This window comes from Aquarana catesbeiana, linkage group LG06, assembly GCF_042186555.1.
Source record: "Aquarana catesbeiana isolate 2022-GZ linkage group LG06, ASM4218655v1, whole genome shotgun sequence".
Taxonomy (NCBI): Eukaryota; Metazoa; Chordata; class Amphibia; order Anura; family Ranidae; genus Aquarana; species Aquarana catesbeiana.
In genome coordinates this window covers 394,862,346-394,880,703 of record NC_133329.1, presented here as the reverse complement: position 1 = coordinate 394,880,703, position 18,358 = coordinate 394,862,346, and the positions used below count along the sequence as shown (strand labels likewise).

The 18,358-nt window shown below is 44.4% G+C and overlaps 1 protein-coding gene across 1 annotated transcript in view; it reads left to right on the top strand.

Annotated features, from left to right (window-relative positions):
- The first annotated feature begins 3,507 nt into the window (after positions 1-3,507).
- CATIP (ciliogenesis associated TTC17 interacting protein) overlaps positions 3,508-18,358 on the top strand; it is a 52,552-nt gene continuing 37,701 nt past the window's right edge. Inside the window, exons 1-5 of the mRNA XM_073634992.1 lie at positions 3,508-3,660; positions 6,278-6,384; positions 6,956-7,156; positions 10,041-10,096; positions 17,191-17,277. Of these exons, the coding sequence (XP_073491093.1) occupies positions 6,291-6,384; positions 6,956-7,156; positions 10,041-10,096; positions 17,191-17,277 (438 nt within the window). The 5' untranslated portion in view covers positions 3,508-3,660; positions 6,278-6,290. The remainder of the gene's footprint in view (positions 3,661-6,277; positions 6,385-6,955; positions 7,157-10,040; positions 10,097-17,190; positions 17,278-18,358) is intronic.

Sequence of the window (18,358 nt, the reverse complement as noted above, 5' to 3'; positions counted from 1 at the left end):
ACTTTCAGTGGGAAAATTGCTGTACAAATATTTTTATACATACACCCCTATGAGTTTGCTTTCTTATGTGTCTGTATGGTTAAACAATTAAAGCCTCATTTACACGGCCAGATCAGCCATGGTGCGTCAGATATTTGCGGCTGGGGGCCCAGGTGTTTGTGGACAGCTGCAATCCGAAAGCCTGTACACATCAATGACCAGATGATCTGTAACCATTCAATGCGCTGATACATACTTACAGCAGCAGACAGCTGTGGTTCCTGTTTGCTTGTCATTGGCTTTTACAGGCTTTCTTGCATAGCTGCCCACAAAACATGGGCTCCCAATCATTATGGTTTTCTGGGCCCTGTGCTGAGCAGCTGCCCTACTGCATAGTAGCCAAAGAAGGGGGGGAGGGCACCTGCTCAGCACTGGTGCCATTCAGGGGACTCCTTGTTTTTATTTTTCCCTGGAAGTTAAGAAGACGCAAGATTAAGTTACACGGGGGGGACCCAGGCCTGGGTGAAACATGATTTGCTCTTTCTACGGTATAATAGGGAGAAAATTGAGCATTTGGCAGCAGGGTACGCAGCACATCTCCCACAGACACTGCAGGATTAGTGCCCTCCACTCCCTCAGGCCAACCCCACAATAAGGAGATTATTTCTCCTACTGTGGTTTTCTGCATCATCCACTTTGTATTCCAGGGCTTTCAGTTTGGTCTGCAGGCTGCAGAGGGCAGAAGAGTGCTCAGCGACGGTGTCCGCCGCGAGGCTTACCCGCTGCTGTGTCTCTGTTACACGAGACCGGCGTTTGTCCACATCCTGCCGCATTATGCCCATATAAAGCTGCACTACTTCAATCTTTGCAGTGAGCGTGGCTTGACACAGGGCAATCGCTAAGTCGGCAACAAAAGTTGGATGAGGAGAAGCTGGTGGCTTCATCTGTGACGCCATGTTGGACTTCCTCGTGGCGCGGTGTTCCCCCCGTCCGGGGTGGGGGAGACCGAGTCCGTACCTCCTCAAGCGGCGGGAATCTGAGCTTTTTCCCCCTGCCAGCAGCTGTCCTGCAGGAGCGGCGTCTCATCCGGGTATAATCCCCAAACTGCAGACGATAATGGCGCCCAGAAGGAGGATGAAAGTACGTTTTGCCAGCAGAGCTCTGGGATATGCGGCCGCTCAGGTAGCCATCTTGGACACGCCCCCCTAGGTTCTGCACTTTGTACAGAAGAAAAAGAACACACAGAGGGCACACACGCCTAGTGCATTACCCAGGATTTATTATTGCAAAAATTGGAATAACACTCCTAAGGCCACATCCGTACGGAATTGAATTTACAGAAAAGATGCAGAGCCAAACGGCTCTAAATCGGACTTTTCAGGCAAGATGGACGAGAGTATGATAAATTTTACTTTATTAACAGTGGATCATTACAAACAAGTCAAGTAGAAAAAGAATGAAAAACATACAATCAACACAAAATAATCGTAAAGGTATGGCGTGAACAAAAGGTTGATACCAAATGGACAGCGGTGATCCCCTGTACATCAACGCGTTTCGCTAATTTACTTCATCAGGACATACTTGGCGGTTGTTGGAAGGAACAGGTCTCACTATCTATGATAAAACACATCAATTAGACATTGTATAACAATAACATGTGATAAAAGCATTAGCCGCTGCCATATCCAGAAGACATACATATAACACACACACAAACACACAACTACCTTGTCAGCACAGGACTATCCCCACATGGAGATCTGTCCTGATGAAGCAAATTAGCGAAACGTGTTGACACACACGGGCTCACTGCTGTCCATTTGGTGTCAACCTTTTGTTCACGTCATACGTTTATGATTATTATGTGTTGATTGCATGGTTTTAAATCTTTTTCTACTTGACTTGTTTGTAATGATTCACTGTTAATAACGTAAAATTTACTATACTCTCGTCCATCTTGCCTGTAAAGTCCGATTTAGAGCCGTTTGGCTCTCCATCTTTTCTGTAAATTTAATTGCATACAGATGTGGCCTTAGGAGTGTTATTCCAATTTTTGCAGTCCGATTTAGAGCCGTTTGGCTCTCTATCTTTCCAGGATTTATTATAAAAGAAAAAAAAATAACAAATAGCCAATAGAATACTCACAAACTCTACTTCTAAAAAAAGATTCACATTTACAAATCCACAAAGAATATGCGGGCCATCTATAGATAATCGGGACAGCCAGATAAGTTTAATATATATGACATTAATGGGGGGGTGGGGCTATAAAGTGCCTATTGCATTTATTAGGACACCAACACCAAGTGTCTTGAGCTCTGAGGAAGGGGATGCATCCCCGAAACGCCAATAGTCTAGGGATGACCTTGTCCCAGCACTGGTGCAAAGCAGTGTCCTTCCATCTAAATGGCACCCCAAGCAATTGCAACGGTTGTGCGTTGCCAAAAAAAAAAATGGTTCATGCACCATTTTTTTTTTTTTTTTTTGGCAGTACCATACACATCCGTCATAAGCTGTGCTGGGGTGTGATTTGGAATACAGTGTCAGCACATTGCATCACTGCATTAAAAAATTCATTGCCACAATGGCAAAGGATGCATGAGCCATACTTGCTCACACCGTATGCATTGAGCAATGCTGGTCAAGGCATTGACAGAAATGAGGCAGGCGGCATTTTATCTCACCGCAGAGCACTATAATGAGTTGCAGGATGCATTAACCTCTTATGGACCGGCCCATACCGATATTCTGCGGCAGGGCGGCTCCTCCTGCGCGGAATCACGAAAACCTGTACGTGATTTCTTGCACTGGGTCTGGGGCGCGAGCCGCTGACGACCCACTCCTGCTGTGATTGGACACAGCGGGAGCCAATCAGCAGTGGACCCATCGATCGTTCTGAGGAGAGGCAGAACGGCGGTCTGCCTATTGAAACAAGGAAGACTGCCGTTCTGCCAGAGGGGAAGATGGAGATCTTGTGTTTCTGCTAAGCAGGACCACGGATCTCTGTCTTCCCCCAGTCAAAACACCCCCCCACCCCACCCCCAAACAGTTAGAAAGCACTCCTTAGGGACACACCTAACCCTTTGATCGGCCCTGATGTTAACCCCTTCCCTGCTAGTGTCATTAGTACAGTGACAGTGCATTTTTTGTTTTAGCACTGATCACTGTATTGGTGTCACTGGTCCCCAAAAAGTGTCAGATTTGTCCACCTCAATGTCGTAGTCCCTCTAAAAATCGATCGCTGCCATTACTATTAATAAATAAATTAAAATTCCATAAATATATGCCATAGTTTGTAGATGATATACCTTTAGCGCAAACCAATCAATATACACTTATTAGAATTTTTTTTTTAGCCAAAACATGTAGTAGAATACATATTGGCTTAAATTGATGAATGAATGTGATTTTTTTTTTTTTTGTGCATTTTTTTTTTTTATTGGATATGTTTTATAGTAGAAAGTAAGAAATATTTTTATCAGCACCTGTTAATAAAGCAGCCTGCAGTACACATTTCTGGCCACAAGATGTCGCTGTTGTACAGGAGCACAGAAACTCCGCTGGCTCTAGTTGCTATGGTTACCATCTGTTGCCTTGGAAGAGACGCGGCCCGGACTGTGCAGGTTCCGTCCTCCGCTCCCGGGATCCGTGTGACTGCAGGGCGGCCATAGAACTCAGGTACGGAGGATAAGCTTACCGCTATATACAGGACTGTATGTGCAGCTGCCGTATTGACAAAAGAAATAGCTTTTCTGTTCTATTATTGTTGCTGACACAGATCTAGCAGAACTAAGTGGACACTGAGTTTGCATTGTCTGCAACTTTGCTGCTTGATCGTTCGGCGTCCGCCATTTTCTTGGAGACCCTATCCATAGGTGTCTATGGGAATGGGCCCTGGTAAAATGGCTCCCACATGGAGACATCAGTACACAGGTGTGATGAAGGGGTTCATGCAGGTTGTATGATCTTATTTTTTAAATTTTTGTAATAGGAGAGAATCTTCAATCATGTCAGGTGTCATAGAGACCCCTAAAATGATGATCTCCTGATCTACAGATATAAAATGGAAGTGTTGTGCCCGGAGTGTTTGACAATTATATTTGTAGCACCGCCTGTGGGATATAATTACATGATTTTCAGTCATAATTGTGAAATTAAAAGTAAACAATTTGTAATATTTGCTAGAAAAAAAGTAAAAAATGTAGGGGTCCCTTACATTGGTGGTCAGAAGAGAAGGGCCCCGCTTATATTACCCCTTGATATCCCAGTAACCCATAATGTGCGCGGGCAAAAAGATGGGAATTAACGCCTGCGGCGCACCAAACATATGCGTCGCTGGGCACGCAGTATTTATGTGCTGAGAGTTTCCGAAAACGGCTCTCGGTCCTGGGTAAACATTGGTAGCCAGCAGGACCGGCTTCTGATCATGTGACCACTGTGACAGCCAATCATAATAGTCACGTGATCACCGATCCTTCCCAATTTTTTTTTTTTTAAATTCTTGCAGTCATCGCCGATCCTTCCCACCCATTAAGGAGAGTTGAGAACTTTAGCAAGGATGCCAGGGTTGGCAGGAAAGGGGTAATGGTCAGTGGTGAAGCAGGCACTTTTATTGGTGGTCATTTGAAAAGGGACTCACTTCCAATGATGGTCATCAGAGAAGGCTCTTTTTCTACTGGTGGTCAGTGGTGAAGCCCCCCCCCCCCTCCGACATAGTTGGTCAGTGCAGCCCCATTACATTCGTAGTCATTGGAGAAGGGTCTTCTTATATTGGTGACCAGTGGAAAAGGACCTCTTACATTGTGATTGGTGTAGGTCCTCTTTACATCGGTAGTAAGTGGAGAAGAGCTCTCTTATATTGGTGACCAGTGAAGAAGGACTCCTTAACATTGGTGATCAGTGGAGAAAGGCCCCCTTACATTGGTGGTCAGTGGAGAAAGGCCACGTTACATTGGTGATCAGTGGAGAAGGCCCCCTTACATTGGTGATCAGTGGAGAAGGACCCCTTACATTGTGATTGGTGTAGGGCTCCATTACATTGGTGGTAAATGGAGAAGGGCCCCCTTACATTGGTAATCAGTGAAGAAGAGCTCCCTTACATTGGTGGTCAAAGGAGAATGCCCCCCTTACATTGGTAGTCAGTGGAGAAGGGCCCCCTTACATTGGTGATGAGTGCAGAAGGACCCTTTTACATTATGATTGATGTAGGGCCTCCTTGCATTGGTGGTCAGAGGAGAAGGACCCTTGCATTGTGGTTGGTGTAGGTCTCCTGCATTGATAGTCAGTAGATCAGTGATCTCTTATATTGTTAGTTAGTGGAGAAGGGCCCCTTACATTGTTAGTCAGTGAAGAAAGGTCCCCTTACATTGGTGATCAATGGAGAAGGATCCCCTACATTGGTGATGAATTCAGAAGGACCCCTTTACAATGTGATTGGTGTAGGGCCTAGTTGCATTGGTGGTCTACAGAGAAGGACCCTTGTATTGTGGTTGGTGTAGGTCTCTTGCATTGGTAGTCAGTAGATAAGTGATCTCTTATATTGTTAGTTAGTGGAGAAGGGCCCCTTACATTGGTGATCAGTGGAGAAGGACCCCTTACATTGGTGGTGAGTGCAGAAGGACCCCCTTACATTCTGGTTGGTGTAAGACCTCCTTATATTGGTAGCCTGTGGAAATGGTTGGCCCCACTACAGAAAGCTAATAAGATAAATGCAATCAATAGTTACTAACCTCAGTCATTACAGGAGAGGCTCCACTGATCCCATGCCACCAAGTGAAGTCAGCCCTGGAACTTTGTAAGCTTCCACCTGTGTTAAAGCTCAATCTGCCACTGGTCAAGGAACCCCTAACCATCTCTGGGGGAATTCTGGCTGAGAAAAGTTTTTGGAGGTCTTTACAACCATTTATCATTTATTCAGGTGATCTAAGTTCTCCACCTTTGCTGACCATAATCATTAAGAAGAACAGAGAGGATGAATCTCTGGAGAGAGGATGCAGACAGCAAAAAAACTGACAAGGGTTCTAACCCTTCCATGCTCTACCCAAAACTTGAAAAATATGTTTTGGTTTTAGACACAAACAAAATGTGTGATTTTAGAGCCACTGCAGTGTTAGCTTATGAACACTGATTGGTTCCAGTTGTTGTCTGGTATTGCCTCTAATCTGTGGATATTTGACTTTTCACCATTCTCGGAAATATTATGGAGTCTAACAAGCATAGATTTACAGACTCGGGAGAAAAGTGATCCTGAATCTTTGTTTTAATTATTGGCAGGTAATGGGTGATTGTTTTTCAGGCTCATCGTGAACATGGAAACAACTTTCCCAACAATAGTGGAGACTCGGGAACCTCTGAAGGACCAGAGAGCCAACACTGAGGCTCTGGAGTTTTTATCCAGAATAGGTAAGTCTTCACCCCATCTTGTGGACACCAGTAGCGTTTTATGTCAGACCAATCACAACCTTTTGTCCAGTTTTGGAAATAATAAGAAAGGGCTCTGTCCGGTTTTTATGGCAGACAGACAGCTCACTTGAGAAGATCTCTTGAAAGCCCTCTTCCCTACTTATACTCACCTCTGCCATACACCTCTGGCATTCTATTTATCAGTCATAGTACTTGGAAATACCCCGTACTGTACTTCCAATTATGCTGAAGCATGTGACGTCCCCCCTCCTCCCAGGACGTTGTGCAAGGACCTAAACGGCCAACCACCAGGCCCAAACACTGTCACAAGGAGTGGAAGCAGGTCATTAGCCCAGCGTAGGCTCTGACACTGATTAGCTTGGAGCTTACACAGGGATTAGACCCAATGCCCATACAAAGAAACCGATTGGTGGGGGACTACAGCATAGGTATTAGTGGCTGGGGGGATTTCAAGAGAACCTGTCACTTTACCCATTACCTTTATAATCCTAGCATTTGCTCTTTTGTCTTTTCTGTCACTTTGAGCACCCTATCCATTCTCTCCTTCCAGGGCCCAGTGATCTGGATCTTTGTCTCTTTCCGGAGTCTTTACAGACAGTGTCAGATTCAGGAACGGAGGTCGGAGATTTCACTGTCAGCGTCCAACCTGCCTACTATGAACAGGAAGGAGAAGAGGAGGAAAAATGTTTTCTGGTTCATGCCAGCAGTCACGGCACCATTGATGGTGTGCCATGTGGGACCTCCATAGTCGGTCAGTATGTCTTTATCTCTAGCTGTGAAAGCAGCACTGGTCATGTGAACTGTAATTAGCATGTCTTAATCTTGAGTGTGCTGTTCAGATTTGGGTTGCTGGTCACAATGGAACTCTTGGAACTAAAAATAATGCAGAGATGTGTCCCGACATGGAGCTACAAGGGAAGGCTAACCGAACTGCATTTTATTTCTCATTTTAAAAGGGGATGTGACCACTTTGTATAAATGATCTGAATAGCAAATTCTGCAGAAACCTCTTTAATTTAGAGTGACCCTGTACTACATTTTAATAGTAAATGTCCTGCTGAAAATTGAACACCAAATTCCTGCTATTTCCTGATTGGCTTGTATAGACAAGTAAATATATTGAGCTTTCAGGTGCATTCTGCTTGGATTTGAGACTAGTTTAGGACATTTATAAGTCCATTCACAAGTTCACGTTACCTGCTGCTGCCCTCCTAAGCCAATTGACTTCTTCTGACTGTATTTCTAAGCCCCACAGTCATAGTGTACTCACAATTCCTGGGATTTAGTGCTGGGTCTCCCTACCACTGCCAACACTCCCAGGTATCTTCTGGAGTGTCCCTCAAAGACTAGGGGATGTGCCGATCGGCGCTCAAGCAATGCATTGCTATGGTTAGCCCCCCTGTTCCTCCAGAATGGACTGTATATGTATCCTCTTTGACCCCAGAGACTCCTGTGCTTCTGTGTCCCTAAGAGTCCCGTTATTCTGTGTTCCCTGAGGCTCCTGTTCTTCAGTTTCCTCTGGGACTCCCATTTTTCTGTGTTCTCTGAGCCCCTGCGTCTCTTTGACCAATGAGACTCCTGTTCTTCTGTGTCCCCCTGAGACTCCTGTTCTTCTGTGTCCTCCTGAGACTCCTGTTCTTCTGTGTCCCCCTGAGACTCCTGTTCTTCTGTGTCCCCCTGAGACTCCTGTTCTTCTGTGTCCCCCTGAGACTCCTGTTCTTCTGTGTCCCCCTGAGACTCTTGTGCCTCTGTGTCCCCCTGAGACCGCTGTGCCTCTGTGTCCCCCTGAGACTCCTGTTCTTCTGTGTCCCCCTGAGACTCTTGTGCCTCTGTGTCCCCCTGAGACTTCTGTTCTGTGTCCCCCTGAGACTCTTGCGCCTCTGTGTCCTCCTGAGACTCCTGTGCCTCTGTGTCCCCTGAGACTCTTGTGTCTCTGTGTCCCCCTGAAACCCTTGTGTCCCCCTGAGACTCCTGTGCCTCTTTGTCCCCCTGAGGCTCCAGTTCTTCTGTGTCCCCTTAGACTCTTGTGCCTCTGTGTCCCCCTGAGACTCCTGTGCCTTTGTGTCTCCTGAGACAGCTGTGCCTCTGTGTCCAATGAGACTCCTGTGCCTCTGTGTCTCCTGAGACAGCTGTGCCTCTGTGTCCAATGAGACTCCTATGCCTCTGTGTCCCCCTGAGACACTTGTGTATTTGTGTGTTTCCCCCAGACCCCTGCGCCTCCATGTCTCGTCACCCCCCCCCCCCCCCAGAACCCTTTGCCTCCGTGTGCCCCCCGAGCCCCCTTTCTGCGCCTCCGTGTGCCCCTGAGGCCCCTGAGACCCCTGCGCCTCCGTGCCGCCCCCCCCCTCTCAAGCCTCCTGCACCTCCAGCTGTGCAGCCCTGCAGCTCTCATTGGCCCTTTTAGGATTCATCCCCCCTCCCTTCCTGGCAAACTCTCACAAGAGTGAGAGAGAGCTGTGCATTATATCATAAGCCTAGGCTAATGATCAGACAAGGAACAGGAAGTGGGTTGTATAAGATATTTACTGGCAGAAAAAAAAATGTTTTACTATCTAAAGTTAAAACAACATCAAGGGCAGAAGATTTAATAGATGGAAAGTTGAAAAAATGACTGAAGGTCCGCTTTAAGGCGTCAGCATACCAATACATTTTGGACAATTTCATGCTCCCAACTTTGTGGGAACAGTTTGGGGGATGGCCCCTTCCTGTTCCAACATGACTGCGCACCAGTGCACAAAGCAAGGTCCATAAAGACATGGATGAGCAAGTTTGGGGTGGAGGAACTTGACTGGCCTGCACAGAGTCCTGACCTCAACCCGATAGAACACGTTTGGGATGAATTAGAATGAAGACTGCAAGCCAGCCCTTCTCGTCCAACAAATGCGCTTCTGGAAGAATGGTCAAACATTCCCATAGACACACTCCTAAACCTTGTGGACGGCCTTCCCAGAAGAGTTGAAGCTGTTATAGCTGCAAAGGGTGGGCCAACTCAATATTGAACCCTACGGACTAAGACTGGGATGCCATTAACGTTCATGTGCATGTAAAGGCAGGCGTCACAATACTTTTGCTAATATAGTGTATGTCAAGTGGACCTATACTGCATGTTAATTAACAATTACATAAAATACATATCTGAAAGACAGAGTAACCCAACACCTCACTGCCTGTCCTTTCCATGGCTGAGCAGGGATTATATTCTCCACTTTACTGTCCAACCAAAACTCATGTGCCCGGCCCAGCACAACATAATGGCGATCCCAGGAATGCATGCCAATCTACAGAGAGTGGCAGTTGTCATTCTCTGTGGCACATCCAGAATGGCAACAGAAGACTTCATAATGCTAGAACACAGAGGTCCTTAGACTTCCACTATGGAAGTGCCACAAAGGACACTTTGACAGCAAAACTGTTTTGTATTATGGAAAATCAATTGGGGGGGAGGGTGGCACCATCATTTTGCAATGACCCCAGCACTTGTGAAGCTGATCTAATGTCCAGATCTTTTTCTATCAATAATCTGTACAGCGTGCTGCCTCTTGGCTGCTGTAGTGTGGCGGTGACTCTCCTTAGGATATCTGTGTAATGCTGCTTGAGATTTTTTGGTTGACTGATTTTACTTGGTTTTGTTGCAGCTTATATTACACCGAAGCTGGAAACCTTAGAACAGCATCTTCATGAGTATGTGAAGGTAAGGCCTTTTTCTTTTAACCGATAGTTACAGGATTTTATGCCTCTTCACACTTTTACTGGTGCATTGCAATGCATTACCACGTGCATGTTAAAGTGGAGCTCCACCCACTTTTACAACTTTGTCTTAAAGGAGTAAAAATGTGATAGTATTAATTAATACCAAAAAAGCGGACTTTTTAGGCTGAGATACAATGGAGAAGAGACATACTATAAACAATCAAATTTATTGAGATTAACAAAACATAGAATAATCAAAAGTAGATAAAATCAAGCATATATGCATCTAAGATGTAGTGCAGTGAGCCCTTGTATGACGCACTACATCTTAGATGCATATATGCTTGATTTTATCTACTTTTGATTATTCTATGTTTTGTTAATCTCAATAAATTTGATTGTTTATAGTATGTCTCTTCTCCATTGTATCTCAGCCTAAAAAGTCTGCTTTTTTGGTATTAATTAACCCTTTCATGACTAAGCCTATTTTTGAAATTTGGTGTTTACAAGTTAAAATCCATATTTTTTGCTAGAAAATTACTTAGAACCCCCAAACATTATATATATTTTTTTAGAAGAGAGTCTAGAGAATAAAATGGCGATTGTTGCAATATTTTTTATCACACGGTATTTGTGCAGCGGTGTTTTAAACACAAATTTTTGGAAAAGTGACACTTTCATGAATTTTAAAAAATCCAAACAGTAAAGTTACCCCAATTTTTTTGTATAATGTGAAAGATGATGTTACGCCGAGTAAATAGATACCAAACATGTCACCCTTTATAATTGCACGCACTCGTGGAATGGCGACGAACTACGGTACCTATGAATTTCCATAGGCGACGCTTTAAAAAATTTTTACGGTTACCAGGTTTGAGCTACAGAGGAGGTCTAGGGCTAGAATTATTGCTCTCGCTCTGACGATCGCGGCGATACCTCACATGTGTGGTTTGAACACCGTTTACATATGCAGGCGAGACTTCCATATGCGTTTTCTTCGCTGCGCGAGCTCGCGGGGACGGGGGCGCTTTAAAAATTTTTTTTTATTATTTATTTATTTATTTTATTTATTTTTGTACTTTTATAAATTGTGTTTAAAAATTTATTTTTTTTTTTTACTTTTATTGCTGTCACAAGCAATGTAAACATCCCTTGTGACAGTAATAGATGGTGACAGGTACTCTTTATGGAGGGATGGGGGGTCTAAAAGACCCCCCATCCCTCCTTTACACTTCAAAGTATTCAGATCGCCGAAAACGGCGATTCTGAATACTGTGTACTTTTTTAAATTCGGCGCCATTGGCAGCCGAGTAAACGGGAAGTGACGTCATGACGTCGCTTCCGCGTTTACAATTAGAAGGCTGGAACGAAGCCGCTCGCAGCTTCGTTCCAGCCCGCCCCCAGCCGCCGGAGATTCCCGAATGGACACCGGGCCTCCCGATCGCATGGGAGGCCCGGTAACAGCGGCGGGAGGCGGCGGGAGGGGGGGGATGTCCCCTCCCGCTCCTCCGGTATAACAGCCGAGCAGCTTTTAGCCGCATCGGTTGTTATAGTCGGGTAGCCGATCGCCCGCTGAAAACAACGGTACCGGGATGATGCCTGCAGCTGCGGGCATCATCCCGGTATAACCCCGGAAAGCCGAGGACGCATATGTGCGTTCGGTCGGCGGGAAATACTATCACATTTTTTATTTACTCAATTTCTACGGACGTGGCTTTTATCCTGTGCACTCCCCCCTTTTCTTTTTATCTTAAAGGAATGACAACCCCTTCACCACTCCATTTTAGTTATATTTTTTTTTTCTCCTTACTTCCCTTTTATGAAGTATCTTGTATACTTCCACCCCAGCATCCTTACGGCCCCGTGCTCTCCTCCCCCGCTGCCTTCTGGGACCTTAGCGTGTCCCAGAAAATGACGGGGCCATTCAGGAAGCGCCGCGCAACTAGCGCATGTGCAGTAAGAAAAAGGCAGTGCAGCCGCCAGTTTCCTTTAGTTGGTATGGCGGCGCCTGTACCCGTTCCGATGGACGGATCGGCCTCAGGGGGGCGACATCACGGGCTCCCTGGACAGGTAAGTGTCCTTATTTAAAGTCAGCAGCTGCAGTATATGTGCAAACGAGAAGATCTGGACAGCCGCACTCCAGGAAGTAATAATCCAAGTTTCTTTATTTTAAAATCAGGAACACATCAGATACAGGACATCATAGACAGAGTGTACAGATCATAGGCTAACGCGTTTCACACTTGTCCAAGTGCTTACTCATGAGTAAGCACTTGGACAAGTGTGAAACGCGTTAGCCTATGATCTGTACACTCTGTCTATGATGTCCTGTATCTGATGTGTTCCTGATTTTAAAATAACGAAACTTGGATTATTACTTCCTGGAGTGCGGCTGTCCAGATCTTCTCGTATGCACATAGTCTCTACTAGCATGAGCCAGCACCTGGAACCTCTCATCTCTGGAGAGCAAGATCAGCTTTACACCTGGTGAGACCTAAACTAGTGCGGGGATAACTTTTGTCAGCAGCTGCAGTATTTGTAGCTGCTGACTTTAAAAAAAAAAAATTTTTGCAGCTGGATCTCCGCTTTAAGGTGCAGGGCTGGGACAAGGGGTGGACAGGAGACACAGTTGCCCTGGGCGCAGTGAAGCAAAGGGGCAAAAAATGGAGGCAGGGTGGTACACCCATTGTACGGCATGTATTAAACCTCAAGGGTTTATAACCCCTTTAAAAAAAAAGAAAAAGAAAACTAAAGCTGGCACCACAACTAAGGACTGGTAACCTGCAATATATTACATTATTTTTGTTCTTAGTTATCCTTTAAGTCTGACTTCACAACAATGCTTAGCAGTAATGAGTTATCTGTGGCATGCTGCAGAACCCTTCATTTGGAATGGCACCCCAAAATAACTTGTATATGAACCTCAAGGCTTGTGCATTGCAGTGTACCACAACGTGCAGATTCAAAAAAAAAAAAAAGGTTCCTGTTTACGTTTCGCACGTTGGCAGATTATTCAAGATAAATAGGCTGCCTTAAAGCTGAAATTCAATCTGCTAAAATGTTGCCTTCTCGTGGTCCTGCGTCATCACCCTGCTGTCATTTTTAAATAAAATCTTTCTTTTTTTCATTACAAACCCTATTTAGACTTTCCTATACAATGCAGGCAGATTATGGCTGGTGGGAGGGGCCAGCAGAATGCTGTACAAAAACATCACAGCACCCGGCCTCACTACTCCTCCCAAGAGCCCTCAGTGGGCGGGCTCCAGGGAGGAGTTATGCAAATATCAAAATACCTTGATAGGTAGATGTCAGTCTGGAGGAGTGGGCGTTCCTAGTCAGGCTGTATTTGCATGCAAACCGCCCTAGGTAATGCCCACAAGTGATGCTGAGTCTCCATTAATGAAAAAACTGAAATCCAATGAATAAAAGGGGAGGGCTGGGGATAGGCAGGCTAAAGCCCCGTACACACGATCGGACTTTCCGGCGGGAATTGTTCGATGTCAGGCTGTTGGCGGAAAATCCGACCGTGTGTACGTTCCATCGGACAACTGTTGTCGGACTTTCCGCCAACAAATGTTTGCTGGCAGGTTTTTAAATTTTCCGAGCGTGTGTACACAAGTCCGTCGGACAAAAGTCCAAAGTACAAACACGCATGCTCGGAAGCAAGGACGGGCCAGAAGCGGTCGGTCTTGTAAACTAGAGTTCGTAATGGAGAATTAACATTCGTGATGCGGCAAATTATGAAATCTCCAAATGCAGCGCACAATTCTCTTCTTCTTTAATGGGATAATAATGAAGCTGCTTTGCTGGTGATACTGATGGAGTTATTGCAAACGAAGTTTAAAAGGCATTTTTTTTCTAGTGATATCAAGAATAATATTATTATGCTTTTTTTTAATTTTTATTTGGTGCAAGTTACCACAACACCATTATCCCATCGTTTTTAAGATCAAAGATACAACTATGTTGGTGTCCCTTGTCAATTTTACATTGTATTTTATAAAATGTAACTGCCGACTCCCAAACTGTTATTTGAAGTAAAACACATAGCCAAGTATTATTCTACACAATGTATTTATTGTGCATTAAAAAAAAACAAATAAAATTAGATATGATATCTGCCAATAGAACTTAACCAAAAAGTGCATTCTATGCATCCAAAAATATAGAAAATATACCAAATCAAATGATTATTATTCAACCAAAAAAATAATGTCAAAGCCATAACTCCAAGGCCAATAATAAATAACACGTTATCTCCTCCGATTCTGCAACATGGCTGGTTGACGAACGGCCGTTCAGAGACGAAGTGAAAAGCACGAAATGAAAAGCGCGATTCAACACTCACCAAACTTCTACTAACATGAAATTAGCAGAAGGAGCCCAAAGGGTGGCGCTAAAGAGCTGAAAAAACACGTAGTACGTCACTACATTTGTAATTGTTGGCCAACAATTTTGTGGCCGTGTGTATGCAAGACAAGTTTGGGCCAACGCCCTTCAGACAAAATTCCATGGTTTTGTTGGCCAACAATTCGATCGTGTGTACGAGGCTTAAAACTTTATTCAGATACACTTACATAAAAGTATCTTGCAAGCTGCACACAGGGTGGATGTGGATCACCAATCAAGAAGTCAGCTGTCACAAGGGATGAGAAGACCGCTGTGGGGATAAGCTCAGACTTGCTATATGGAGGTATATAACCAGCAGCGTCTCGAGAGCTGGAGACGCTGACTGCTTGATTGGTGATCCACATCCACCCTGTGTGCAGCTTGCAAAATGTCTTTTATGTAAGTGTATCTGAATAAAGTGTTACTTGCTTTTACTATCACACTGACCCAGGCGCCCTCTCTCTGCTGTTTTTATTGATCCTGCCAGAAATGCCTTGGTTCTTGCCACTTCTTGTGAACTGTAATAAAGCACAAACATCCTTATCATTTTTGTGTAAACTACCATCAGTCCACCATGTAAAAAAGTTGAACAGAGGCATCGCACAGTAGCCCATTATGTGTCATTTACCTGAAACCAAAGCCTGCGATGTCACTGTTGTCCCCACGAGTAGGGAGCGTCCATCTTCACCCCTCTTCCTTCCGGGGCCGCGAACTCCCGCGCTGTGACTGGCCGGGGTGCGCGTGTCGTCACTCCCGCGCATGCGCGGGAGCCGCCAGTCACGGTATGACCCCTATTAGAAACTGCAGGATGTGCCCTTTTTAAGGTGCGCATGCGCCAATGACATTGGCGCATGCACCGTAGTTATCGGCGCTCGACTTTATTGTAAAAATCTCCTAAATCGTGGAGGTTTAGTAGATATTTGCAGCAACTACAGGTAAGCCTTAATATAGGCTTACCTGTAGGTAAAAGTGGTTGTACAGGGTGTACAGCCACTTTAATCCAGTTCTGGGAGGGAGCCCATGGACGTCCTCCCAGAACCACACACCCCCCCCAGGGGTGCACATCCTTTGGGCACAGTTGATCACAGCTTGAGGTAAAGAGCCAATCACAGTGCACCCTACATCATGTGATCAGCTGTGTCCAATCACAGCTGATCACATGTAAACACCAGTTTTTGGCATCCCCTTCCCCACATGCTGTCACAGTGTGAGAAAAGGAGAGCTGGTAACCGGCAATTCTGACAGGGCATGTTTACAGTGATAATCAGGGCACTGATCAGTGCTGCCTAGTGGTGCCCATCAGTGCCGCCTCATCAGTGCGCATCAGTGCCACCTCATCAGTGCTGCCTCATCAGTGCACATCAGTGTCGCCTCATCAGTGCTCATCAGTGCCGCCTCATCAGTGCACATCGGTGCCGCCTCATCAGTGCTAATCAGTGCCGCCTCATCAGTGCACATCAGTGCTGCCTCATCAGTGCTCATCAGTGCCGCCTCATCAGTGCACATCATTGCCGCCTCATCAGTGCCGCCTCATCAGTGCACATCAGTGCCGCCACATCAGTGCCACCTCATCAGTGCCGCCTCATGAGTGCACATCAGTGCTGCCTCATCAGTGCTCATCAGTGCCGCCTCATCAGTGCACATCAGTGCCACCACATCAGTGCCGCCTCATCAGTGCACATCAGTGCTGCCTCATCAGTGCACATCAGTGAAGGAGAAATATTACTTATTTGCTAAATTTTATAACAGAAACAATTTATTTATTTTTTTCTAAATTTCCCATCTTTTTTCAATTGTTTAGCAAAAAAATAAAAACCCCAGTGGTGATTAAATACCACCAAAAGAAAGCTCTATTTTTCCCCAAAAAATTATAAAAATGTAACATGGATACAGTGTTGCATCACCGCCCAATTATCATTCAAAATGTGACAGGGCTGAAAGCTGAAAATTGGCCTGGGCAGGAAGGGGTGAAATTGCCCGGTATTGAAGTGGTTAAACAGTCGAGGGGGATGCCTTTTTCAGTTTTATTGCTTGAAGAAGTTTAACCGGAGAGGGATAGTGAGGTATGGGGTATTTCAAAACATTTAAGCACAGTTAACATTGGACATTCTTCTCTCAGTAGAAGTAGCACAGTCTATCTCCCACAGCTGGAGATCATGAGATAGATTGCAGTACAGTCTTCTGGCCCAGGGCTGTGGACCATGAGATAGTTCCAGGATAGGTTTGGAGAATAGTAAAGTCTCAAAGCAAACACCTCCACAGGCTTGATCCCTTGATAGAGAGGCTCGGCAGTCAGTCCAGGGATGCCTCAGGGGCAAGCGGCCCCCTGAAACTCACAGGGAAAAAGACAGTCTGCTCCAGGCTTCAGCCTATTTACCACCCTCCCATACCACCTTCTGGGCACACCTCTCCAGGGATTGGCCTGGGCATAGTAAATATTCAGGCCAGTCATTTGAATTTCCCACCCCAAGCTCTGGAAGCTTCTCCCAGAGGCAGGGGGAAACAATCAAACTCCTAGCCCGTGAAACCACAAACAGACCAAAGCAAATGATCACTCTGATTACAGAACAGGCATAAAGCTAAATTTTGCCTAGCATCCTAAACTAGGAGGGTGCTACATAAATACCCCTTATATCTAACAATGCTATTTAATAAGGTTGTAAGCCATTCTGAAACTCTGATAAACATCTTTTAATCATCTTTCAGCTTAAATCGCATTCTCTCGACAAGAAAACTCACGTGAAGAGACAAGGAGACAAGCTAGTGATCAACAGAGTCATTATAGAGGGTCAGGTGAGTTATTAGAAATATTATAGCAACAATATCCTCAGCCATGCAGCACTGGAGTCCTGGATTCACATATCAGAAGGGACTCCTCCTTTAAAATTTAGTTTGGATGTACGGATCCGTTTCTGCCTATTGCTGACTCCCGTTTGTATCAGTGAATCTATGGGTAACAATATGACTTATTAATTATGTCTCCTTGCAGTGCTGAGATTCTGAGCTAGGGCCGAGACAACTAATCAATTATGAAATTAATCGATTACTATTTTCATAATCGATTAATCGGCCAGTAACATAATGGGGTTAAAAAAGCTAAAATCAGCCCTATATAGTACAAAAAGAGCAAAAAATCTCTACTGTAAATATTACTTTCAATGTTGCACAGTAAAAAAACAAAGGGCTATTTTTTTTTTTTTTTTTTAACTCCATTATGTTACTAAATGTCTTAGGCCTGGTTTCCACCCATGTATTTTTTGGTGCTTTTTGCAGAAATGCACTACAGTTAACGTTCACATCTATGCTTTTTTCAGCTGCTGTGTATTTGGAAAGGGTGCTTTTTTGGTTTAATTTACTTCAATAGAGAAGCTGCAGAAAAGCATGTAATATTACAGTTCTGTTTGAAAATATGCAAAACAATCTAGAATTTTTTTTCCTTTAAATAAAAAAATTTGATCTGAGTCTGATGATATTTACCAGATTCAACCTCTAATAGTATATAGAGTATATCTCTTCTGTCTGTTATTCTCAGAGAGGATTAAAGATTTTACTCCCTAACCAAATAGTTGGTTATTTATATTTACCCCTGCGTATAAAGATATTTAGGAATAAATTGCCTTTTTTTAAACTTTACATATTAACTAAATTATACATCACACTTCTCTTTAAGGTTATTAACCGATTAATCGATTAATCGAAACAATAATCGGCCAACTAATCGATTATGAAAATAATCGTTAGTTGCAGGCCTATTCTGAGTTGCTGACAATATCAGCATACAAGATATATATATATATATGTATATATATATATATATGTATTTGTGTGTGTGTGTATATATATATATATATATATAGTATATGCAAACAGGGAG